The sequence below is a fragment of the Podarcis gaigeae genome (genome assembly GCF_964106915.1).
Source record: "Podarcis gaigeae genome assembly, chromosome: Z".
In the NCBI taxonomy this organism is placed as follows: Eukaryota; Metazoa; Chordata; class Lepidosauria; order Squamata; family Lacertidae; genus Podarcis; species Podarcis gaigeae.
Window position 1 is genome coordinate 40,197,488 of NC_139691.1, and position 26,560 is coordinate 40,224,047.

The 26,560-nt window shown below is 44.1% G+C and overlaps 2 protein-coding genes across 3 annotated transcripts in view; one reads left to right on the forward strand and one right to left on the reverse strand.

The window, feature by feature from the left end:
- The window catches only part of ATP1B4 (ATPase Na+/K+ transporting family member beta 4), a 41,836-nt gene extending 31,300 nt beyond the window's left edge, over window positions 1-10,536 (reverse strand). Inside the window, exon 1 of the mRNA XM_083723048.1 lies at window positions 10,395-10,536. The gene's annotated coding sequence lies outside the window, so the exon portion shown is untranslated. The remainder of the gene's footprint in view (window positions 1-10,394) is intronic.
- The window catches only part of TMEM255A (transmembrane protein 255A), a 32,783-nt gene extending 7,720 nt beyond the window's left edge, over window positions 1-25,063 (forward strand). Inside the window, exons 2-10 of one of the 2 annotated variants that reach the window (XR_014560319.1) lie at window positions 2,839-2,981; window positions 8,872-8,934; window positions 11,576-11,665; window positions 13,817-13,879; window positions 14,753-14,841; window positions 17,892-18,051; window positions 19,056-19,199; window positions 21,205-23,170; window positions 23,216-25,063. Coding sequence is in view for 1 of the 2 variants with exons in the window: in XM_083723063.1 (XP_083579189.1) it covers window positions 2,839-2,981; window positions 8,872-8,934; window positions 11,576-11,665; window positions 13,817-13,879; window positions 14,753-14,841; window positions 17,892-18,051; window positions 19,056-19,199; window positions 21,205-21,363 (911 nt within the window). In the remaining variant the exon portion in view is untranslated. Of the gene's footprint in view, window positions 1-2,838; window positions 2,982-8,871; window positions 8,935-11,575; window positions 11,666-13,816; window positions 13,880-14,752; window positions 14,842-17,891; window positions 18,052-19,055; window positions 19,200-21,204 lie in introns of both variants that reach the window. The other variant, XM_083723063.1, reaches the window with a different exon arrangement.
- The last annotated feature ends 1,497 nt before the right edge of the window (window positions 25,064-26,560 follow it).

Sequence of the window (26,560 nt, forward strand, 5' to 3'; positions counted from 1 at the left end):
GACTTTCTCTAGAAAGCACACAAACTCTTTGGAATTCCCCATCCTGTTGCTCATCAGACAGGTGTCATCTCTATTGTCTTTTTGGCAGCTTTTAAAGACCTTCCTTTTCCAACAAGACTTTTAACTGAACACTTTTTATCCCAAACAAAAAAAATTCCTTCCAGTAGCACCTTAAAGACCAACTAAGTCAGTTCTTGGTATGAGCTTTCGTGTGCATGCACACTTCTTCAGATAATTTTTATCCCAGTTGGCTCTTTGTTGGTTTTGATATTGTTTTTATATGTGTAATTGTTCTCTCCCCCCCACCCCCCACTGTTGGTGTTCTCATTGTTAAATCGCTTTGAGGTATTTTGTAGGAAGCAATTAATACATGGAATGGAATAAATAATATTCATGCACACAGCTCTTCAGGCATTCTAAAAATCAGTATACCACTTCTCAGCACCTCATGATGAACAGGAAGTGTAAGGTTTTGGGTTGTCCTGTCTTAAAATGATTATAGATATCAGAATAAAAATAATTTCCAAGTTAAGCCTCAAATTGGTTTGGATGTAACATTTAAGCCACACTGTGGTGGTGCTTTATTGAATTCTTTTGCCTAATCAAATATTTCTTTTCAGCTAAGTTATGATTATTTCAATAACTTGAAAAAATATATATACTGTATACAGCATGTAAGATTAACATGGCATCCTTAAAAAAATAGTTTACTAAATGCTAAACTAAATTGCCTTGAGTTTAGGGCAGTGGGATTCTTCCATTTCAAAATGTTCTGCATGAATCACACCACTGCAAAAGTCAGCTTTTATTCTAGTTTTTGCCCGGTACATTCAACAGACTTTTAACTTGGTTTATTTCACAGAGGGCCACAGATTCAGTTTTAACAGACCTTAAGTGCAGACATTAACTTTTGTTGTTGTTAAATTCAGATTTTGTTTTTTAAACCAGGGTATTTTAAAAAGATGCCTAACAGAATTTTCTTTTTTGAAATTGGGTTTGTTTATTTATTTATTTAAAAAATAATGATTAACCTGCCCTGTCTGATGGATTAATTAGTTTGGTGGGTTATAAACTAGGCTGGCTTGCTGAAAACTGAGCACGTACCATTGCTCCTGGTATTTTGCAAAGTGTCCTTGAGAAGCTATTGATGTCAGGAAGGTGATTCGAGATTTGTTTGTTTTTGTGCTGGAATCGGATTAGGGCCATAACTTGCGTCCTTAGTTCAACTCTTGGAACTGCCTTGGTGAGGATTTGCAAGTGTGCCAGCCTTTTATATATTTCTATAGGGTTGAATCTTATCTGAGTCACAGTGCAAGCAGAACTTCTGCTCGCACTACAGAACTTTACCAACTTTGCACGGTTCCCAAATCTTTTCTAGGGGGTTGGGATAACCCAGGGCAAATCAGGGGATGGGGTGATGTGGGTGGAAGAGGAAGAAGGGGCACACTGTTCCCTGAGCAAAAGTAATTCTGTTTGTGCAATGACTTAGGCTACAATCACAACAACATCTATGTTATGTACTAAGCTTAGATCCTAGAAGAATAGGCAGGTAGGATCCTAGAATGCAACAACCTGATTGGCTTGCAGGAGCAGCCCAATCAGACCCCAGGAGGAAGTTTATCAGCCTATTAGGCCGGTAGGATACTAGGATGCAACCACTGATTGGCCTGCAGCAGCCGCCCAATCAGGCTCCAGGAGGTAAACATAATCAACCAATCAGACAGTTCTCATTGTGTAAATAATGTATATAAAGCCTGAGGCGGGGCGGGGGGGGGGGATTTAATCACTGTTCCTATGAGCTAAAATAAAGAGCATGAAATTACTACTCGACTCTGAATATATTTCAGTTTAAAACTCTGTAGTACCACTTTTAGCCAGTAATAGCTTCCCACAAAGAATCCTGGGTATACTGTAGTTTGCTAAAGGTGCTGGAAGTTGTTAGGAGGCCCCGAATCCCCTCCTGGCACTATAATTTCCCAGAGTGCTTTTAACAATCAATCCCTCTTCATAAGGAACTCTGGGAATTGGGACTGGGAGAAATAGCTCTCAGCACGCTTATCAAACCACAGCTCCCAAAATTCTTTGGGGGAAAGTCATGACTGTTTAAAGTGGAATCATAGTGTTTTAAACATATTATGCGAATGGGGGATTCTCTCTTCTGGGAATTAAGAGCTTCCTGCTTCTCCTGTTGTAATACCCTGGGAACAATATGTCCAATAAAACATTGCCCTCATGGACAACATTCTGGGGCCACATGCCAGTACTGGGCAGGGCCAGAGGCAAAAAGGTGGGAGGGGCAACAGATGTGGCTTTTAGCTTTGTATAGCCACAAAGAAGCCAGTGGTTTCTGTACCCACTCATCTATCCATTCTCCATCCAGGCAAACACTTCAAGGACACCTTCCAAGCAGGTGTGTAGCCAGTGAGATGTGTGGCCCAGGGAGAAGGCATGTGCTGGGAAGAGTCTTGAGGTCCAGATGGAGAAGATTGGAAGGCTGCATTAGAATGTAGTTCAATCCTCCTTGGACAATATTGCCTCCCACCCACACAGGTCATCTTTGACAGGTGGGCAGGACCACCCACCTGCCAGTCACCCAACAACATTGTGATGTCAGATGAATGACAGGTGGCCAAAACATTTCCCCACCCCTGGGCTAGACAGGTGGACCAATAGCCTGGCCTGGTCTAAGGCAGCTTCCTATGTTCTTGATATGGTATCTCATGATACCACCAAGAGAACTGAAATTGAATGATGCATATGGGGAGAGGGTATGCTTTGCTACTCAACGCTGATGGAATTAGCACATTTTTTGCATATGTATATATGTGTGTGTTTTAGGGTCTTTCAATAGAAGAAAAAGAAATTCCCTCTACGTAACGGTGACTCTTCTCATTGTGTCTCTGTTAATTCTTACGGTTGGTCTTGCTGCCACGACAAGAACGCAAAATGTGACTGTTGGAGGTTATTACCCAGGGGTTATTGTAAGTATAGAACTCCTAGGTAGGTCAAGAAGCTGTGTTGCTCCCGCCCAAGTCCCCACAAACCTTCCAAATTGATTAGAATGTCTTAAGTGTTAATCTCTGATCATTTGCTTTCTGCCGTCATTGAATGTTTTGTTTCCTTGAGACTTTCCAGATTTTGTTGGAATGCAGCTTCCATCCTTCCTCACCATTGGCCATGCTGGATGGAGCTGGTGGCCTCAAAGTCCAACCTTCTATGGAGGGTCACGAGTTCCTTACTTCTGCCTTAAAATATGGGGGTGGGGGCCTGGTCCACACATACATGTTTATCACTGGGTGACTGCAACACAATTACTTGCATGTGTGGGCATAACACCCTTGAGCCAATGGCTTCCATATGGAGTCACATTCAGTGGCAAATCATTTGGGACTGGTTCACACATGAGTATCTACCCCTGATAAGGGGAGTGAAGGAGCTGTGGCCCTCCAGATGTTGTGGGGCTCCAGCTTCTGTCATCCCTAGCCAACAAGGTCAGTGTTCAGTGACAATGAGAATTCAGTAACATCTGGAGGGTCTATCTCTGCTCTACAGATTGCTGTTCACTTGTTGGCTGGTAGCTGAATGTCTGACCTCACTCCGCTGGGTAGTGTTGGGAGTGAAGTGATATGGATGTTCTGTCTGTGGTGTTAGGCTTGTGGTGGCTCACTTATGTATGCAAAGGTCCCCTTGGTTATCCAGTGAGAAACATGTGCCCCTGAACAAGTCCATGGTCTGTCACTTAGTTCTTGATCCACCAAACATGTGACCCACCTCCATTGCCAATGTGTTTCACTCAACTTCATATGAAAGTTGTCTCTGTGGCTGTTTAACTGAGGGCTCACACCTGCAGCCTAGTGCCACACCACACATGCAAGTGTGAACTAGTGTTATGCTCATACCTGGAACTAATGGTGAGAACTGGGTATTTCTGCTAGTCTCCCAATGACTTCCATTGGTGGTGAGTAGATCGACACCAGTAGATCAAAAAGGGACCACCATGGAAAAAGCCTCTATGTGCCTGTGCTGTGGGTTTCAGATGTGCAGTGATTGCATGCTCAACTCCTTCCAAAACTGCAACATCAATGCAGAGGAAAGTTCACCCGGGGCTACTGGCCAGTCTTCTGAAGCAAGAAAATGCAGAAATGCCTCTAAACCCGTGTCTACAATCGCACCAAGGTGTGATTCATAATTAACTGCTGCAGGCTCATCTGCCATATTTATGCCCCATCTCACTTAATGAGGTACATAAAATAATGGAGGCTACATAGATGGTTCCAATCACTTGGAGGAAACGTAGCTGGAAGCTGCATTTGGCTATAGCTAACTGGCAGGCCAGCACCCATTTGGAGGCATTCAGCTCCCCTTCACATGCTACAAGTGCCCCACAAACAAGTCTTAAATCTGCTGCTGTTATGTGTGAGCTATTCCTCTGATGTCACACTGAGGACACAAGACAGTGGCCTGGTACATCCATGCATGAACCAGCCTCCATTGCTCAGCCCTTAAGTACAATGACCTTGGTGCTTTACAGCTGAACATGTGAACCAATCCCATGAAAACATGTGGGATTTGTGTGGTGTGGGGTGCTGCAAAAATTTCTGGTTCTGGTGTTAAATCTCTATGCTGAACTGTTTGTCCGTGTTTGCCTTTGATGTTGCATGTCCTGTACTATGCATGTCTCTATGCATGTCACAGAATGCCTTGCTGCTGAACTTATATCTGCTGATTTTGTAGCCCATCTCTGCCATCTGGATTTGTTTTTAGCGAGCTGGCTCAGAATGCAAAGTGTCCTGAGATAGCTTAGTACATATGAGAACTCAGAAAGCCAATGTTGGATTTGCCCAGTGCATGCTTAAGATAGTTGGATCTTTGCTATGTCCTACCCCTGCTCTATATCTTTTCTGTATCTCTTCTGGGTAGAATACACCAACCCTTTTCAGAAGGGATCTTCATTCTGCTCTTATAATATTGAAACACTTTCTGCTCTCATTTTTCTCATCAGAATGTTGGAAAGTGATCCCGTCAAAAGGGCAGAGTCAGAATATCTACTACTCTGGCCCCTTAAATGTCAGTCCATGCAATCTTGGCTGCAGGATAATGTAGGTGCGCTGTGCAGCAAATACTCTCATTTCAGCTGGAATGATTCAAAATGTCAGTACACGGTACAAGACTGTGGACATTTCCACTCTGATCTCTAGGTTGCAGAAAGAAACCATCAAGCTAGCAAGTGTTTCTTAGCTTAGCACACTTTGGGTTGGTTCACACATGCATTGCCTTATTTCTCACAGTTAAATGTGTAATTGTTTCCATTAGCAGACCATTTGCGCTTTGTTATGTTATCTCCCTGGCATGTAAACCTCTAATGTCTTGTTCACACATGCAAGCCTAATGCTGCAAGGTACATGTACCGGTATATATGAATTGGCATTTCAGAGAGAGTGTAAGCTGATTTTGTAGCCTGGTAGTGACATCAGAACTTTAGGTTGGCACACTTAAAATGGGTTAAGGCACTCTGTCAACCTAGCACAAGAAACCCACTTAAAAATAAAAACATAACATTTTTGTCATTTGGAAAGCGATGAGGAAATGCATTTAAAAGTGTGGGATGAACAAATGACTAGTGGGAAGATGTGTAAACACCCCACAAGGAAGTCAGGATGAATGCCCATTGTCTTAAAACAATAATTATAATTATAACAATAATCATAATTTGTCCCACAAACAAATTGGAATGACTGGTAAGTAAAGACCATTATAGGGCCCTTCCAGACATTCTGTTTATTGAGCATTCATGATGATTTGGGCTCATGAAGGTGCTGAGGCAGTTACACATCATCCCATTTGCACCTGCAAAAGTTTCAGTTTCAACTGGTGCATGAACTGTGGCTTCCTGCTGAAGTCCTGTAATTTTTCATACCAGAAATGCTCCTTTGTCCCGTTTCTGTTGCGCAGGCGTGCCCCTCCACATGGCAGTAATGTGGTCATGTTGGGGAAGCATCAAAGAACTACCAAAGCACAATGATGTTGGGGAGGTCCACTCAGAATCCATCACCAGTACACGATAATTGACATGTTGCAAAATGCATTCATGGGTGACTGGAGGTGAAACACTAGTCTGGAGGTGCCCTTGGTCTAACCACCATGTAAGCATTCTGCATGCAAATAAAGATGAATGCTCAAAGAGGTTCTCAGGAGGCGCCATATGTGAGTATCTGTGCTTTTGCTGCCTCCTTAGGTCTCGTTCCCATGCTAACCATGCATATGAACCAGCCCCTAATGTAATTAGTACTCTACTGAATAAACTGATGCATTAAATCAAGGATAGGAACTCTGTGGCCTTTCAGATGTTGCTTCCCTCAATGCTAACCATGAGGCATTCCAGCTGAGGCTTGGAGAACTACAGATTCCTGACCCCTGTGTTAAACAGCTGTATTACACAACACCTTGTTTAATTCCTTTATAATATTATCTGTTAGTACTCTAAAGTCCACTGTTACTTCCTGCCAATGTTTAATAAAATCATAGAAACAGATCTGGAAGTTATCCCACCCAGTTTTAAGGATCTTTTATGTACAGTGGTACCTCTGGTTGCGAACGGGATCCATTCCGGAGGCCCGTTCGCAACCTGAAAAAAATGCAACCCGCGTCTGCGCACGCACGGGTCAAGATTCTCTGCTTCTGCAAATGAGTATGATGTCATTTTGCACGTCTGTGCATGCGTGAGCGGTGAAACCCGGAAGTAACCCTTTCCGGTATTTCCGGGTCATGCGGGACGCAACCTGAAGCAAACATAACATGAGGTATGTCTGTACTATAACACTTCCACAGCTTACAGCTGGGAAGAGGAACCTGTGACATCCCAGATGTTGCTGGACTTGCAACTCCCATCAGCCCTAGTCATCCTGCCCAGTGCTTAGGGATGACAGGAGCTCAGTGCTTAGAGATGACAGCCACATCTGGAGGACAACAGATTCTCCACTCCTGCCATAGTGAGCCACCATTCTGTCACATCCTAGCATGATTGGGCAACATAACGCTGGAAGGAGTTGTGCGCCAATAGAAGCAACTTCATTCTCAGTTGATTGACTCCCGACCCCTGCAGCTGGAACCACTAGGAGTAAACTTAGTATACAAGTACATCTCATTTTCCTCCCTGCCACATCTGCTACTGTTGGGGAAGTGAGGTGCCGCATTTGAGAACATTTGCAACAGAGAAAAATAAAACCACCCCTTGACACAGGTTACCCTGCCCTTAATAACGCTTCACTCCTTCAATCATGTCCCCTCTGTCATCCATCATGGGCTTTTTGCTAATTTATTCCATTAAGAGCATTTTGGCACTTATACGCTCTGGTGGATGGACAGCTCACTAAGCAACCACTGTGACCGGCAAATGACCCAGGTTATGGGTAATTAGATGCACAGGCAGATGGAATCCATATCTAGATTCAGTGTTCTCTGATCAAGGATGATGTGCTAGTACAAGGGTGAGAATAATGGTTGCATAACATGATGTCCTATTCAATAGTTTTGCTAGCAGAAGCTTGTTATGCAACAGGATGTACTGGGGCAACAGCAGTCTATTCTGTGATCAGCCATGAGAACCATGCTGGCTTGCTGCACCATATCATGTGTCAAATATTATGCTCGCGCAACTAGTGCACCACTAATGGACTTGAACTTAGTGCTACATTGAATTCTTCTCCCCGCCCCCATCCATAATCACTAACTATATAGAGGACGACAAGGCAAGGCAGCCCATCACAATTGGGGTGAATAAGCAACTTGCACTAAGACACCTCATGCACTACTCACTGAGTGGAAGGTTGCACCTGTCTACAGGGATCTTGGCCACCCTGAAGTTTTAATTCTCAAGTAGCAGTGGTGTTTACTAATCAGCACATAGTCAGTGGCAGCAGGTTGGTTTACATGTGCACATACGTCATGTGTTTATGCTCATCGAGACATGTGAACTGTTTCAGCGAGGAAGCGTTTCTTCCTTGGCTGGTATGAAAACCCTGTGACAATCAACTAGTGATTGCACATTTATGCATGCAAGTTATTGCTTGATGAGAGGATAGAACGGGATGAACCCATGTTATGATCATATTAGTTTCTGCAAAGAGGTCTGCAGAATCCTCCTCTTCTTTACAACCTCATCCTTTCCTACTCTTGCACCCAGAGGTCAAAGTTGAGAATCAGAAGAGCTGTTTGAGGCAAGCACCTGGATACCTGGCATGCCTGTCTTTCTGGGTTCCCAGTAAACAACAGCTTGTGTAGCTGGGCTGATTGATTAAAGCTGTTCTCATCCTCCTGTGGAAGCAGCATCACGGGTAGCAATAGCTGTTGCTTTGGTGCAGAAAAAAGGCCAAAAATTCTGCCAGTGGTGGGATAGTTTTTATGCTACTGCCAGATCCATCTGATGGCTCTGAGATTGGTGGTGCCTGCCAGCTACATTTATTAAGCAGGTATCATAAGAGATGTATGAATAAGAAGTCCTTGACTCAATTGGAAGTCTGCCTCAGCTGGCTACTCCAGTTATGTCAAGCATTTGTAAGACCATTGCTGCATTATTGCCGTCAACCTGCATTAAAAATGATTTTTGCATGCATTTTGCCTAATTTCTAAAAGCTCCTCTTTATTACGTGATTTACTTCCACTGGTAAAAATCAGGAATACTGTTGCAATATTTTGGTGATTCTGGTTTTTTTTTTAAAAAAAAATCCTCAGATTTTTAAGGCTTCTGACTGAATATGTGGTGTGTGCCCTCCCCCCCCCCAACCCTGGTTTCTAATTCTGCATCTGTGCTAAATGGTTAAAATGGATGACTTCTAAAAGATCTAAAACATTTTTTAAAACCTTGCCTTTCAGCTTGGCTTTGGGTCATTTCTTGGAATTATTGGATCAAATTTGATAGAAAATAAAAGGCAAATGGTAAGTTTTTTAACAGTTGTAGAGTTACTGTCATTTTAAGTTAACTGTCATGTTGGCTCAATATTCCTCACACTGACTGGCAGCAGTTCGCCTGGTCCAGGGTCCTTCCCAACCCTACCAGGTGGTACCAGTAACTGAACCCAGGACTCTCTGAGTGCAAAGGGTGTACTCCGTCACTGAGATACATGGATTCACCTAATGCGCATTGGAAGCTACCTTAGACCTCTGATCCCCATCTACCTTGATAATGTCTGCTCTGACTAGCAGCAGCTCTACAGGGTCTGAAGAGGTAACCACCTATTAACCTGACCCTTTCAACTGGAGGTATTGGGAATGAGACCTAGCTATTCTTTTGCTTGCAAAGCATGTCCTAGACCAAAGTATTTATTTATTAAATGGTTTATATCCTCCCCTCAATAAATATTTCCTGGGTGACTTGCAAGTATTAGAAATACAATGTATAGCAATAAAAATCAACAGCTGATAATAAAAGACAGCAAAAGCAATGAAGCAGAAGCAACCCTTCTCCTAAAAAGCTCAGCATTGCCTCAAGCCAGAGGTTGCCAACAGATTGAGCTGTGTGCTTCACTGTTGTTTGCCAAGGTGCCTGCGGACCCCAAAAGGTATGTCACTCCTGCCTCTGGAAGTAACCCTTAAACAAGGCTACCACCTTTCCCCAGATGGATGGGTATGAGAAGCAGAGAGTATAGCCAGACCCCTAGCCAGGTGGTTACCCCATCAACTCAACTCGGACCAAGTCAGAGCTATCAGTTTCCCATTGCCTCCGTTGGCAGCAGTTCCATCAGGCTGCACCTCAGGGGAAAGTGGTTCAGCAGGGCCCTCCCATCTGCTTCTGTGGGTTAACAACCTCAAGATCAGCCAGGCCAACCCCGAGTCCACCTGCAAATCCCTCTCCCTGCAGCCACGTTGGGGGAAACTCTAGCCCTCCAGATGTTGAGCCGCAGCTCCCATCATCCCTGATCATTGGCCATGCTGGCTGGGGTTGATGGAGTCCAGCAGCATCTCGGAAGGCCATAGGTCCCTCACCACTGCTCTATAGGGAGGGGTCTAGAATCCAGACTATGTCATCAACTGCCACAGGCCTGAAGAGGCCGCCATACATAAAAAGATAGACATCTGTGTAACCCCAGTGGTTGTATATATCTCTGCTGGGGTTTTCATTGGCATAAGCAGCTTTTAGAATCCGATCTCTGCTGTTATGACAAAATAATCAAATAAACGGTCACTTCTAGGCCCCTTCTCTTCCCAGAACTGACTCCTGGAGCTCCACTATATAACTATTTCGCTTATAATAACATTGTGAAACAGCCAGTATCTTGAATCGGCTTGCTTTCCTTCCCTTCTCCCCCCATTTTCCTGACCCACAGCTCTTCTCTTAAACTGTATAAATCACCCGTTGTGATGGAGAAGCAGTAGTTCTATGTAATAATGCAAGTACCTTGGGGCAGGTAATCAGGAAGTAGTCAGGTGGAACAGCAGTGGCCTGGCAGCCCCAGGGGATGCTGCCCCAGTAGTCTTCCTCAGTGGCCGGTTGCCCAGGCTGCAGGAGTCATGCAGGGATCAGCTAATCTTGGTCATTCCGTTCCATCTTGCATTCCAAGTTGTGCTTTCAGAATTCCATTCCTCTGTCTTCTGTCATCAGCTCAAGACACTGGCTCTTTCCTTTTGCCAACCACAGACTTGGGACGATATTTCCAGTCCTAACCCTCCCAAAACTTGGGAAAGTAGCATTTTGCACACATGCCTTGGCAATTGCTGTAGCATTGAGCTGAAGGGAGCTTCCATTATTTGTAGGTATTACATAGAGCAAGGACTCATGGAAACCTTTTTTTTAAAAAAAAAACCAACTGATTTACTGAGAAAGCTCTGCAGTGATGCAAGCTGCAGTGATGATTGATCAAGAAAACTATGGCTTTGGGACTCGTGAGCCAAAGATATAAAACAAGACTTGAGAATCTTGTAGAAGGGAGTATATGTCTTTTAAAAAAACAACAACTAAAGAAGGACGAACAGTGTTAGAAACTGACCTCTAGAGTAGGTGTGGGGAACTCTCTGGCCCTGCTCATGTTGTTGAAGTACAACTCCCATCATGGCCAGACTTGGTAGGGTTGATGGGAGTTGTAGTTTAGCAATACTTGGAGGGCCAAAGTTTCTCCTTTCCTGTTCACTAGGTCAAAATGTAGTTACTTATTACTGTAATCTATTTTTGTATGATAATATTAAATAATAGCAATAGCTTTTTCATGAAAATAAGAAATTGTGTACACATTGAATGTTTATTAATTATTTATTGAGAGGGAGAGTGTTATGCATAGGTGTATTGTGGTATGTTATTTTTTTATATAAAAAAAATTCTGTGATTTTCTTGTCATTTATATCCAAACATTAATATTTTAAAGGATATTTCAGGCAGCAGAAATCTAACCATTCGCTCCTCTTAGCAGATTGATCTGGGTTATTAAACTATACAAACCTGCTTAAAAAAGGAACGGGCAGTTGTCAGCCAGCATATCAATAAATCAGCAACTCCAGAAAATATAATCGGGGATAGGGCAAAACCTTGCATGTTTTTTTTAATATAGAAGCAGATGACTCCATGTAGATTTCTCTTTTCCCACAGCTGGTTGCTTCAATCGTGTTCATCAGCTTTGGCGTCATCGCTGCCTTCTGCTGTGCCATTGTGGATGGTGTGTTTGCTGCCAGGCACATAGTGAGTACCAGCCGACTGGATATGTGATTGTGTTGCCACGTCCACCACGCTTGTGAGCAGGGCTGCATACTGGCACGCCAGAAAGAGCTGTGGGAAAGCACAAAATAAAGGATTTGCATGCAGAATCCAGTTTCTTGGTATTCTCAGCTTTGCTTTTAAAAAGCCAGACACTAGTCCTCATGCCAATGAACATGCCTGAAAGCATGTGGGCATTGCTCAGTGGGGAGTCCAGAGGACCTCATGAGACCTGGCCTACGCATGCAATAAAATGAGTTGTTGGCAGCAGGGGCGCCATCTCTAGCGGGGCCCGAGCACGCACAAAAATTTGGTTGTGGGTGCTCAGCACCCACTGCAGGCCCCCTGATGCAACTTCGGTGCTTTGCCGAGCAGAGGAAGTCACACCCGAGACCTCGGAGATGCTGTCCAACGCCTAGTGAGGTCTCGGAACCTGGCTTGCGGTGCCACCGGAAGTCAGGTTCTGAGGTCGCGGGGCGTCATGACATCACATTTCAACATGATGTCATGAAGTCACATCAGTGTGCTGGCCATCCATAACCTGGGGCCCAAGTCGGTGCCCCTGGTTGGCAGCATGGGGTGTTCCATTTCAGGCTTCAGATGAGGAGGTGCCGATTTTTAGACTTACCTTCTTTTTTTAAAAAAATAAATAACCTTACAATTTTTATAAAAAATCCTAAACCTAACACACCAGGGAAAAAGGTGATAGCCCAGCCCAGTTTGCTCTGCTGGTTTTCTGTTTGCATGGTGTGTTTTTGTTTTCATTGTAGGGGGGAAAGCATTTCAAAATGTGACACACACACACACACACACACACACACACACACTCTGAAGTGGTATAGCCTATTTTACCACCTCATTCAGCTACAGGTTTAACATCCCTAGCATTTGGGGGTGAAGTCAGTGCCTGCTATAGCAGCTTGCCCCTTGCTATGACTAGCAGAATCAAAATAAGTTATGTGAAGTAGTTATAATATCAAGATAAAATGCAAAGTTCTACAGACTCCTATCAGTTTGCATTGAGATGCAGAATCCAACTTTTCTTTGTGTTAGGAAGTCAGCGGAAGTGACCTGGTCACTAGGAACAACAGTCTTTACTCCTTCATTCACTAACTAGAGCTAAACATGCTAGTTATATCAGGCTGCCTCTCTCACATTTTTCAAACTACAAATATTCTATTGCCTTGTTGTTTCTGTGCCACTTTTGTTCTGCTATAACATAAGAGTATCCCACAAGAGTACTCCAGTATCAGAGGTATCTGTTGCTGGGGAGCACCAATGAGGAGGGTACTATTGCACTCATCTCGTGCTTGGCTGAAGGGTGCTGCAGAGGCTTTTCCTCATATTAGCCATTAGGGATGCTGTAATTTGCAATAAAAAGCCCAAACAAAGTGATAGAAAAAGAAGTTAAGAGTGGAGGAAGAGAAGATGTATAGATATGTCTTATTGGAAGTGTGCTCCTCTTAGCCAAATCACAAATAATTGCAAGTAACTGCAGAGGGTGCTGAGAATTATTAGAACCCTGTTCCCATCCCAGATCTACACTTCCCAAAGTGGTTTAACAATCAGTTCCTTTTCCCAGTGAATTGTGGGAGTTGTAGCTCTGTGTGGGAAATAGCAGGGTCTCCCAGCACCCTTAGCAAACTACAGATCCCAGAATTCTTTGGAGGAAGCCATGGCTGTTTAAAGTGGTATTATAGTGCTTAGTGGTATTGTAGTGTTATGGGTTGCCATATTTTGAAGAGCAAAAAAAAAGAGGACACATTTGCCGACTTCTACTTTCATCTGTGGATCGCTATGATGACTCTCATTTTACATACTCATGAAAAAGAGGACATGTCCTGGAAAAAGAGGGACATATGGGAACGCTAGCAGCTGTAGATAGCACTCAGGAAGGTGGACTTTGGCCTGATCTTGCAGGCCTGTTCTTATGTTCTTATGTTCTTGTGCACTACTGGGTGTTGTTTTCCTTTGTGTTCCTTTCAAGCAGGTGGTAGGATGTCTGAAAATATGGTTAATTTTAGTATCTGCCCACTGTTTCAGTAAAAAAATATATCAGGGTTGATTCATTTCCTCTTTTTTCATTTTTTTTAAACTCTACTCTACTATTTTTCTTACCCTTTCTTTCTTTAACAGGATCTCAGGCCACTGTATGCAGGACGATGTCACTACTATTCCAAAAGTACAGCTCAGCCAGAGGTAGGTAACTGTGCTCCTGCTCCCTCAGTTTCTGCAACATGAGTGAGCAGGAAATTCTGGGTGATGAATAGGGGAGAAATGCAGTTTGGCTGGAATTTTAGTGCTAACCTAACTAATTCATGCTTTCTAAAACAATACACGAACTGAAACACAGCCATGCTTTGAAATCTGCACTTCTCCAAATGTTGGGATGCAATTCTCCAACCAAATAATTGTGTAAAAAAATGTGCATGTTAAGGGAAAGTGTGCATTTAAAAATGTGTGGAAATAATGTATAATATTGCTTTGCAAAAATGTGTACATCAGACAAAATTGTCTACAAAAATGTGCATGTTAGGACAAAATTGCACTAAATTTTTGAGAGGACTTTAAAAGAACAGGATGCAGAAACACGGAGAACTGAACTGGAAAAATGAGAGAGAGAAAAACCCAAATTGGCAGATTTGTTGATCTCTAAAGTTGCCTGTTCAAATACTCCACCTGTCTGGTCTGCAGGAATCAAACTTTTCCAGCCCTTCAGAAATCCTGTTCTCATAAACAGAAAATAGTGTTTCTAAACTGCACAACTACAAGGGCAGGAAAGCACATGCTCCTCTATGTTAAAAAATTGAAATCAGTGCATATTGAAAAGTTTGTCTCGGGGGAAATAGTTTATTTATTCTTGATGTGCTAGGGATGAAGGTCTGTAGTGACATTTTTTTGTTTACTGTTTGTGGTGGGGGAGCATTCAGACGCATGCTCTCGCACTTGCAATTAACCAGAAGTGGTACAAATCAGAAATGGGCTTCTGGAAATGTTGTAGGAGCAAACCTGCCAGTTCCAGAAACAGATGGTTTTCAGCTTCTGTAAGCCCTGTCTCTGTTGTTCAAACAGGCAGTCTGCCACCCCCAGCACCGCAGCCCCTGCACGCCCAAGATCAAAGGCAATACCTGCTTCTGCTGCGACCTCTACAACTGTGGGAGGTGAGTGACATGGAAAAGCCTCACCTGTAGGCAGAGAGTGAAATGGGAGAGCTCAAGCCCCTGGGTCAATCCTGCAGTCTTGAGTATGAACGAGTTGTTTCAGGCTGAGACCCTATTTGCACTATACATTTAAAACAGTATCACTCCACTTTAAACAGCCGTGGCTTTCCCCCAAAGAATCCTGGGAACTGTAATTTGTTAACAGCACTGAGAGTTGTTAAAAGGTAAAGGACCCCTGACAGTTACGTCCAGTCACACATGACTCTGGGGTTGCAGCGCTCATCTCGCTTTACAGGCCGAGGGAGCCAGCATTTGTCCGCAGACAGTTTTTCCGGGTCATGTGGCCAGCATGACTAAGCCGCTTCTGGCGCAACTGAACACCAAAACCAGAGCAGCGCCCGGAAACACCGTTTACCTTCCCACTGCAGTGGTACCTATTTATCTACTTGCATTGGCATGCTTTTGAACTGCTATGTTGGCAGGAGCTGGGACAGAGCAATGGGAGCTCATCCCGTCGTGGGGATTCAAACCACTGATCTTCTGATTGGCAAGCCCAAGAGGCTCAGTGGTTTAGACCACAGCACCACCCACGTCCCTGAGAGTTGTTAGGAGAACCCTATTCCTCTCACAAAGCTCCACTTCCCAGAATTCCTTGGGAAAAGGGATTGCTTATTAGACTTCTCTGGGAATGATAGTTCTGTGAGGGGAATACTCTCAGCACCTTTAACAAACAACAGGTCCCAGGATTCCTAGAGGCAAGCGATGACTAAAGTGACATTATACTGCTTTAAGTGTAAAGTGCAAAGGAGGCCTGAGCTTTGTGCTACAAAGATAACTTTTAGTGGGTCATGTCATTCAGCTGGCAGCCAGCAAAGTCAGATCGTCCCTCTGTACCTTTTTCTGTTTACTGTTCTTGGTGGTTTACTTAAAGCCAGGAGGGTTTGATGCAGCCAACCAAGGTTGGGTAAGCATCATTATGATGTTAGGTAATTAACTGGTGGGTGGTTTCACCCACCTGTCAAAGTTGGCCCACAGAGTGGAGGGTGATAAAGATCTGGCCCAAGAAGATTCCCCACCCCTAGGGTATAGGGTTGCAGCCTGAGCTGCAGATCCAAAAGTTCCTGGTTCAAACTTGTGGACTCACTAAGTGACCAGAGACTAGCAGTGTTGTCATGTGCCTTATTCCCCACATCTGCAAAATGGGGAAAATAGCACTGATTTATCTTACAAGGTTGTTGTAAGGATTACAGTTAAATGATGTTTGTGAAAAGATTTGAACACTTGAAAGTGCAAAAAAAAACCCTGTTATATAGCTGTTTTTAATGTTAAACAATCACAGCCATCTGAAACCAGAGCAGCAGAAAAATCCACAATGGACTCCTTTTTTTTTGCAACAGAAAGACTAACTGGTCCCCAAAGGCCCTCCTGAAATACTATAAATTTACCATGGAGAGAAAATGATACAGTGATATAAGAAGAGCCCCTGCTGGAAAAGACCAAGGCTTATATCAGGTGTGGGGAACCTTTGTCCCTGCAGATTTTGCTGAATTAAACTCCCATCACCCCTGGCGTTTTGTCATGCTTGCTGCAGCTGATGGGAGTTGTAGTTTGGGAACATCTGGAAGGCCAGTGGTTCCCCACACCTGGCTTAACACACCCAACTCCCTGTTTTCTACAGTAGGCAGTCAAGTGCCTCTAGGAAGCACAGATGCAGAGCACAAAAGGCAATAAACCATCTTCCATTGTTCTCCATCTCAAGCAAATGTTATCTAGAGACATGCTCCCCCTAATCCTAAAGATGTCACTTAACCACCTTGATTAGTAATCATTGATAACTTTTATCTTCCATGAATTGGCCTAAACCCCCTTTAAAACCCATATAAGTTGGTGGCCATCACCACACAACTTGTGACAGCAAATCCTATTCTTTTAACTTTGCACTCTGTGAAGGAGTGTAGTTCTTCCAATGGTTGCTAACTGCTATGGCTTAAATCTACTTCTACGGTTGGAGACAAGGGGTCTCTGAATATGAATTGTTGCGAATTACAGGTGGGGAGAGCTCTGTTGCAGCCAGGTCTTGCTTGCCGGCTTCCCACAGGCATCTATGAGAAGAGGATGTAGGACCAGATGGGCCTTTGACCAAATAACAATAACTTATTTATACCCCGCCCATCTGGCTGGGTTTTCCCAGCCACTCTGGGTAGTTCCCAACAGAATATTAAAAACATGATAAAACATCAGACATAAAAAACTTCCCTAAACAGGGCTGCCTTCAGATGTCTTCTAAAAGTCTGATAGTTGTTTATTTCCTTGACATCTGTTGGGAGGGCGTTCCACAGGGCATGCACCACTACCAATAAGGCCCTCTGCCTGTTTCCCTATAACCTCACTTCTCACTGAGGGAATCGCCAAAAGGCCCTCGGAGCTGGACCTCAGTGTCCAGGCTGAACGACTGGGGTGGAGACGCTCCTTCAGGTATACTGGGCCGAGGCCATTTAGGGCTTTAAAAGTCTGCACCAATGCTTTGAATTGTGCTTGGAAACATACTGGAAGCCAATGTAGGTATTTCAGGACCGGTGTTATATGGTCTCGGGGGCCACTTCCAGTCATCAGTCTAGATGCTGCATTCTGGATTAGTTGTAGTTTCCGGGTCACCTTCAAAGGTAGTCCCACAGAGAGCACATTGCAGTAGTCCAAGCAGGAGATAACCAGATCATGCACCACACTTGCGAGACAGTCTGCAGACAGATAGGTTCTCAGCCTACGTACCAGATGGAGCTGCTCCCCTGGACACAGAACTGACCTGCGCCTCCATGGACAGTGGTGAGTTCAAAATGACACCCAGGCTGCGCACCTGGTCCTTCAGGGGCACAGTTACCCCATTCAAGACCAGGGAGACCCCCATACCTGCCTGCCCCCCAAACAGTAGTTCTGCAGGACTCTTTTATGTTCTTACGTCCCTCTAGCAAAGGTGTCCCAAAATGAGGATTATCTGCTGAAAGATGTTTTGCCTTTCTGAAAGATGTTTTGCCTTTCTTTGGATTGAACAGAGTGGAGATTTCCGGTGGTTATTACGAGTACATTGACGTCAGCAGCTGCCAAGATATCATTCACCTTTACCACCTGCTCTGGTCAGCAACCATTTTGAACATTGTGGGCTTGTTTCTCGGGATCATCACCGCTGCAATCCTAGGAGGCTTTAAAGATATGGTAAGAGGATGTCCATAGGAAACATAGACAAGTAGAATTTTTTATTCATTTCAAGTGTGTTGTGTCACTTTTTAGAGCTATGTGCTCACCATGTGGTGTGCAAAGGAATGAGGGACAAAGGACAAATAGACAGACACAGCAGAAGATAGAGAGATTAAAAATGAGAAGCTGCTCTGGAGACCAGAGCAATTTTGGGTGGGCACCAATTAAAGGTGACGAGACATTTTTTGGTAGCTATTAAAGGCATCCATGAAGTGGGAAAGGCTTTGTGGCCTCCCTAAATGCCAGAATTCAAGTGGCAAGGTCCAAGCCCATCAGGAAGGTGTTGCGTAGTTTTCGGAGCCACTATAGGAAAGGCCATGTCTCTTGTGCATGACGACCAAACTCATGGGTGCAGAATCTTTTTGGCTTGGCAAGTCAGATAATTATATCCTCCCACCTGCAGGCCAGCTTTGACAGGTGAGCGTGACTACACACCTTCTCCATCTTCTGTCATCCTATTGATCTTGGGTAGATTGTCCCACCCACCTGTCAGAGTTGGCCCACAGAGTAAAGGCATTTGAACTCCCCCATGCATTAGCTAATGGGCAGAGGGATCCAGTCTTACATTCTGCAGTATTTGGGTGCAGAGGAGAGTTCCTTACACGCCTGAACCAACCAGGACGGAGCTTCTCCCATTTCAGATGATGCACAGGGATATTTCAACCCTGCTTTTTACAGCAGTTTACCTGATGTCATATAGGATGTCAGGGATGGGGCTGGTGGGTGTGGTTTGGGAAGAGCAGCCCAGCTGCCCAATGAGAAGGCCTCTCAGGCTAGATAAGGCCCATGGCCAGGAGGTTCCCCACAGCAGGACACTTGAGAAGGACCCCTGAGGTAGATCGTAGGGTACAGGCAAGATCTGTACTTCTCCCATTTCTCTTGCAGTATTCTGATCTCCTCTGGCCATTTGAATAAATGGACCACAAGCTAAGTGACTTTTCCATTTTCCATTGTGTTCATAGACTCCCTCACTTCCTGCTATAAACTGCACAGTTGAAAATGCACGGCCCACTGTATCTTACTACTCGAGACCCCAGGTGACGTCATACAATACATATTACCACAGCACGCCTCACCTCCCACCGTATTCAGCATATGACTTCCAGGTATGTTGGGTCAAATGGCTGCTGTGCTTACTTAAGAGAGTAATCTGCTTTTTTACAGAGGGGGTGCACCATCAAGCAGTTATGTTACAACTGCCTCTTTTTTCTATGCAATCTTTTATGTTCCATCTTTTGGAGGAGAGAAAACTATTTTGCCTTCGTCTTGCTGTCATTTCGCCTCTGTTCCTGGCTCCAAATTTTACCTTGTTTTTTTGCAGGTGTGATGAAACACATTTCACTTTTCTGCTCAGTTTCAGCCTGTATAATTGTAGAGAACCTGTGGGCTTTCAGTTGCTATGTGGCTTCAACTCCCATCAGCTCCCAGACAAAATGGCTGACAATCAAGGAATGATGGGAGTTTAGCTCATTCTCGGTAGAGCATGAGACTCTTTGGGCAGATCTACTCTCATGGTTTATAACGTTTAAAATGTGCTATTGAAATGTGACACCAGAGGGTGTTGGCAAAGAGGGAATGCATGTTAAACGTTATAGAACGTTACTTTTAATATCGTCCTAATAATGTTTAAAAGATCAGTGTAGTTCCAGCCTTTATCCCAGAGTTGTGGGCTTGAACCCCACGTTGGGCAAAACATTCCTGTATTGCCCAGAGTTGGATTCTATAGTTCTAATCTGGAAGGCACCAGGGTTCTCTCTGCTGGGGTAAATTGATCCCCCTCTTCCTGCGATGATCTTCATATTTCACCAAGTTGGTCGTTGAAGCTGACATGGGGGAGTAGGGCATGAAACTTAATTTTTACAAATTTCTTCAGTAAGCTGAAGTCTTAAATATGTGTTTTGGGGGTGTGAGGAATTCAAATCTGCTATTAGTTTTGTGATTGGACAACATTTAGCTTGGCAAGTCTGTCCCTGATGAAGAAGCACATAAACTGCTTTCGGAAAACCAAAGAATTCTAATTTTACCTTCCGAAAATGTCAGGAAGTGCTGAACAAAAGGAATAATAAATACAAATAATATAAACATACAGTATAATTGCAAGTACTTGACAGTCTCTTTTAATGATTTATATGCAATTTTACACACATTTTTACTTAACCAAGCGAAACTAAATTATATTAATTTAACCAAAACATCTTTTGAATTCCCAAGCCATGTTACAACTTTTTAGCACCCCTCATTCTGGAATTCAAAAGCTGAAAAATTCAGCATGCCCTAGTGGGGGAGGCAATATAAAGATAAACTCTCCCTGAAATGCCTCATAGCCAGATCGTAAAAGGTAACAACCAGCGCCTCGCCATGGGTGGAATTCTTGTAAGGACCTCAAACTGGGCTACCAGGCTACTGAGATAGCTCAGTCAGCAGAACATGAAACACTTTATCTCAGGCTGGTGGGTTCAAGCCTCACATTGTGCAGAAAGATTCCTGCATTGCACAGCGTTAGATGACCCTTGTGGTCCCTTCTGACTCTACCGTTCTATGAAGCAGGAATTTATATACAGTAATACCTCCGCGAACATCCGTCCCCGTCGACTATCCATTTTGGCGAATGTCCGCAGCAAACCCGGAAGTACTGGAACAGGTCGCCTCCGAGTTTGCTGCTTGCGCATGCGCAGAAGCGCTAAACTGCACTATGCGCAAAAGTGCAAACCACTCCACGCGCATGTGCAAAACGGTGCTTTATTGAGCATCCCTTTTGTCGAGCGTCTGGGGCTCTGGAACAGATCCCGGACTCAAAACAAGGTACCACTGTATATAGTTCAGAAGTGCATGACCTAGGAAGCTGTTTTAATTCCAGGTTATATCACTGCTACACCTAGCTTAGTACCCGCAGTGGCTCTCAGGTAAGAGGTATCACCTGGGCTGGGGAGGCCTGCCCAGTAGAGTCCTGAGGGCCAGAAATAGGGGCCTAGAGTCCACATTTGGCTCTCAGGCCTAGGATTCCCCCTCCCACGGTGGTGTTGACAATGATAAGCTAGAAGGACCAAAGATTGGGCTGTGCTTGAGGCAGCTTTCTCTATACTGAAGCTACCTCTCTCCCTTTCGTTGCAGCATTCCAGTGTCTTCCCGGCCTCCACACCATCTGGCCTTTCTGACGATCCTTTATCGCTGTCACCGTCGCCAAGCTATGTCTGGTCCCCTACTGCTCCTCCTCGTTACTCCCCACCGTATTTTCCACCTTTTGAAAAGCCACCACCTTACACGCCATGAAGGAAGGACGGGTAGAAACTGTGCCACTGGGGCTAATTGTGAAACCTTTTTGTACTGGAGGGAGGGCGGGGAAGAGAGAGGGGGCAGACTTATTACATAGCATACATAATCCATTTAAAATAGGGGAACCCTGCAACAGTCTTCCCATAGACCAGGCCTAGGCCAAATTGATGCTAAGTGCCAGCAGCAAGAAGGGACAAATCCTGCATTCAGCACCTGCAGTCTTGCTCTGTTTGCTTCTTCAAAATCCATCATGATTAGTTGGCCGCTGTGAACTTGTTGCTTTGAGGGTTTGATCACTTTGAGCAAATTGCTGAAATTGCTGTGTGGCTAATCAGGCACACCCTTCTTTTCTCAAAAGGTGTTGATAAACTGGTGTTCCTAATTCCTTTTCTCCTCTTTAACAAAATTGCTGGGCTGAGTGGAATGTAGCTGACGGTGAAGATTTAAAGGAGGAACCCAAGAGCTTGAGTGTATGAAATGAATGCTCTAGACTAGTAGGAGGAAATAATAATAATAATAATAATAATAATAATAATAATAATAATAATAATAATAATAATAGATATATGAAGCCTTAATTTTGCAAACTGATAATAGGCCTTTGAATAGGAATTGAAGGTCACTGTAGGTGCAGCTGTTTGTTAGGCAAATGGCATTCTACTGACACCTAGCGACATTCTGTGAGCATTACCTCACAGTAGAAAAACAAAAGTTGCTTCACACACTACTTTTTATCTTTACATATGTTGGTGATGGATACATATAAATTGGCCTTTATTTTTCTAGTTAGGTTTTTAATATAGCCACAATCAAAAATAGGTGCTATGCCAAATATTTTCTGCTCTTGTAAACAGCACAAAAGCCACACAGTTTGGCTGGATGCACATGATCAAATGTAACTTCCCCCTCTTTCCTTGCAAGAGGATGCTAATTAAGCTGCTTAGCACCTTCAAGCACTGGATTTCCACCATTTGTTGCAACATAAGCCCTGTTCAGGCACTCTGCATGTAAACAAACACATGTAAGAGATGTGGGAGGGGGGGGTGCCAAAGCCCACCCCTTACAGCTCATCCTCCATACCCCATTTTATATTAAAGTTCTGCAGCTGGAGGTCTTCCGTACTCACAGTGGCTGCTTCTGCTGCTCAGTGGTAGGGCATTTGCCTTGCATATAGGAGTTCCAAGGTTCAGTCCCTGGCATCACTGTGTAAACCGTTGCCTGAAATCCTGCTGCCAGGCAATGTACACACAATCCTCAGCTAGACGGACCATTGTTCTGGTTCATTATAAGGCCGGCTCCCCGTGAAACTGACACAAATAGGGGGGTTTAAATAGTGCAAGCAGCTCAGCCTCCACAAGAAGAGGAGGCTCCCCACCTGTCTTCACACCACTGGAGTCCCTCAAGTAGAGAGTGTTCGGTGTAGCCATTTTGGGACTCTTGGGTGATCAGGAACTGAGGCTAACATTAACTGTCCTCTAAGCTGGGCAGCTAGACCTAGACTGCATGCCTGCATTATTCATAGGCTTACACAGTCAGCTTCAAATGACACACAACTGCATGCAGAATCCTCAGCTTGTACAAATCCTAGGAAATCGTGGTCTGGTTTACACTTTATGTTGCAGTCTCTCATACATCTAAATAGGGAACACTCAAATGTTTGAAGCAGGTATGTATATAATTGCAAGTCTCCCCCCCCCCCAAAAAAAACCCCACAGATCCTTAGTGAGTGTTCACTGTGTCTTCTTACAGATCTCTCCCCTTATTTGCAAAGTCCACCACAGTCTGAAGTGGACCGGAGATTCCTGCTTTTAAACAAACAAACAAACACCTTAATGAATTTATTATAAAGGGCTGCTTCTGCTTGCGACTGAGTTCGAAGGGAGGGGATTTGCCCCGAATAAGAAAAACTAATATTTTAAAGAACAATGCAATTGGAAAGCTTTTAGCTCTCACAGCTCTAGCAATTTAGAAAGTTGCATTTTGTATGTGTGGCTGATTTGGTGAATCGGACCATGGTTCACTGCAAACAGCAATGCAGACCTAGGTTCAAATTCCTGCTGAGCCGCCAGCCTGACCTACTTCTTGGCGTTTGGGAGGAAAACACATGGGAGGAAAGAGATTTTACTGCAACATTTAAATACCTGAATTGTGTAATTGCTTCATGGTAGCTAATAAAGTTTGTATTTTAAGCTGTAGGAGATGGAGGAGTTTGGGAAGCCATGCATTGCATTGCTTAATAGAGGGGTATCCAGTGTGTCCTCCAGATGTTTCTGAGCTACTTCATTCTACACCATTGGCCATGCCTGCTGGAGTGATAGTTGTAGGCCAGCAACATTTCCAGGGCACTACATTGGCTACCCCATATGTGCTAAGCATCTTAATACTGATACTAGGGAGCTCTCAAGACTTTGTGAGCTTGTGTGTCCTATCACCAATTGAGTGCTGTTCTGGATTGTGGCCAGAGACTGTATGCTATTCATTCTGGGAAGGAAAGAGTTGTACAAAAACAGGTATTAGAGCATGTTCTTCTCACCTTGTCAATTCATTCACCGGTTCCCTGTTTGCTTGGGATTCACAGAATGCTTTGCACAAACCAGGGTTAGCCAGCATGGTAGACTCCAGACACTGGACTGTACCTCCCCGATCTTGCAGGCCAACCTCATTGTGTAAAGTCACAGAAGCAGGTGGTAAAAAAAGCCTGAGCTGAAGAGTTGTGCATTTCAATAGCCTGGACCTTCTCTTCTCATTAATGCCACTGCCCCGGCATCACACTAAAGCTGCAAGGCTGTATCTACTTACTTTGCAGTAAGCCCAATCAAACTTGGTGAGATTTACTTCCAAAGTGGCCAAAGATAGGAATGTGCTATAAAAGTTATTCATTGCCTAAAAACCCATTGCCTAAAATCATCTGAGGATTTTAACAGATGTTTTCCATCAGGGCTGGGGAACCTGTGGCCCGTTGAATGGCATTGGACTCTAAATTCCATCAGCTGCAGCCAGCAGTCGTCATCAGCGACGCCAAAAGCTGGAGTCCAGCCACATCTTGAAGTCCACAGGTTCCCCAGTGTAGCTTCTAGTTCATTCGGCATTATATAAAACGGGCGTAACTCATGCATGCTCTCTTGCATCAGAAGCCCAAGGTTTGCCAAAATGTTGCGGTGTTCTCATTCCCTTCTGCAGGGCTTTGCTCAAGGTTTGTCAGGTTTCAAAGCAACTTAAGCAGAGCAGTTAAACACTTCCTTGCCCCATGTCCATCTTTTCTCCAGAATATCTTAGGGCACGAGCTTTTTGGAGTGGGAGGGGTTGACTCTGCGCTAAGATTTCATTAATTGTGTTAACCTCTTACGAGGCTACTCTAGAACAGGGCTGGCCTCTAGCAGACTACACAGTACCTTTAGATTTCATTACCATTGAGTGCCAAAGACATCTGAACAAATGGAATGGTTATGTCACAGTGTCCTTGCTGCTTTTTAAAAAGTCTCTTTTTTTACATGAAGAAAATAGCAGTTATCTCCACCCTAGTGACCAGGTTGCTTTTTAGCTTTGATAGAAGTGTATGCAATCACCTGTAAATGTAAACACAGAAGTCACACACGCTGTATTATCATCTTCAAATCCATTTCTTGTGAGAATGTAATGCACACATGGTTCATGTGCCCTCGGAATAATTTATAAAAATAAAAATGGTAAGAATTTTGTTTACGTTTTAATTTTGTGGCGGGGTTAGCTGGTTCCCAAATTCTTATCCCTATAAACGGCATATCTGCCTATATACATAAAAACGTAAGGCTGTCACTATACAGCCCCATTAAGAGAATGTGTAGCACCTCCTAACCTGGATTTGCATCAATTCAAGGTGGAGGAGGGGGGAAGACAGGCTTTAGAATCGTGGTTATAAACAACAGCAGAGGTTTGAATAAAGCAGGGTTGGAAGGATGCAGAAGAGCTGTGTATATGGGGGGGTGGGGGGCTTTGAAGGAGCTGTGGAGGGTTGGGCAAGGAATACTGTAAAGGGAGGCAGTAGGTGAGCAATACAAGTAGGAACAGCAAACCCTAGCATGCGTTTTAAAAGGAACAGCATGCTTAAACAGCCTGGCCCCAAACTCTCATCTGCTGGCAGTAAAAGGGTTTCACTCCCAGCTATACAAAGTGTTTAAGGAGACATGGTGCCTTTCAAATGCTGTTTGACTACAACTCCTATCAGCCCCAGCCAGCATTGCCAATGCAGAGGGGTTACTGGGAGATGTAGTCTAATGATATATGGAGGGCACCATGTTGGGGGACCCCCCCAAGTTTGCACAGAAACATGGCTTCCATTATAATCCCGCTTCTGCAGCTGAACTTTGGTCACTGTAAATAACTGCAAGAATTCTTAAATACAGGCTTTTGACCAAAAGCAGAAATAATGGCACATAGAACTTAGGAAAGAAAGGGTGGTTGGCAGGGAAGGAGAGGTGAGCTGAGCTGCTTGTATTTAAGGCCCTGGTAACGAAGAGAAGCATTTGACGGTGAACATGAAAAGTACGCTGCTTCTTTTCACAGCTAGCAAAAAAAGGGGGGCCAATAAATGAGTGGTAGGGCACACTCTTTGCATTCAGATCCCAGGCTTAGAGTTTAAATAAAGATCAGGTAGCAGCAGGTGATAGGGAAAATGCCTGCTTGATACTGGGTTAGATGGGCAAATGCATCAACTTGGAGCAAGGCAGTTTTCTGTGCTCCTAAAAAAAAGGTAAAGAACCCCTGACAGTTGAGTCCAGTCGTGAACGACTCTGGGCAGCTTATTTATTATTTGTGCTCCTAATGGTATTGGGGCAGTTATATGCAGTCATGCTTTCCATACTCATTGAGCCTGCAACACTTTGGGGACAGATACAGAACATGCACTAAGTGGACATGTAGCAATGTAGCATCAAGCCCTGTTAACGTTTTGTACTACAGATGTCCTGGTTCATTTTATTTTTATCCTAGTTGTTCTGCTGTAGTGCAAGAGTGCCCCCTCCAGATAACATTGGGGAAGCATCACAGAACTACTACTACAGCAGAATAATAATGCACTATTATTGCATAAAGACATGTTGCAGAACACATTCAGAAAAAGACACCAATCTAGAGGGGCTGAGGGACTTTCTCAACAAGGGAAATTTGGGAGGAATGTTGGGTGTGCTGCTACAGGGTGCCTTCTCAGCTCACATGG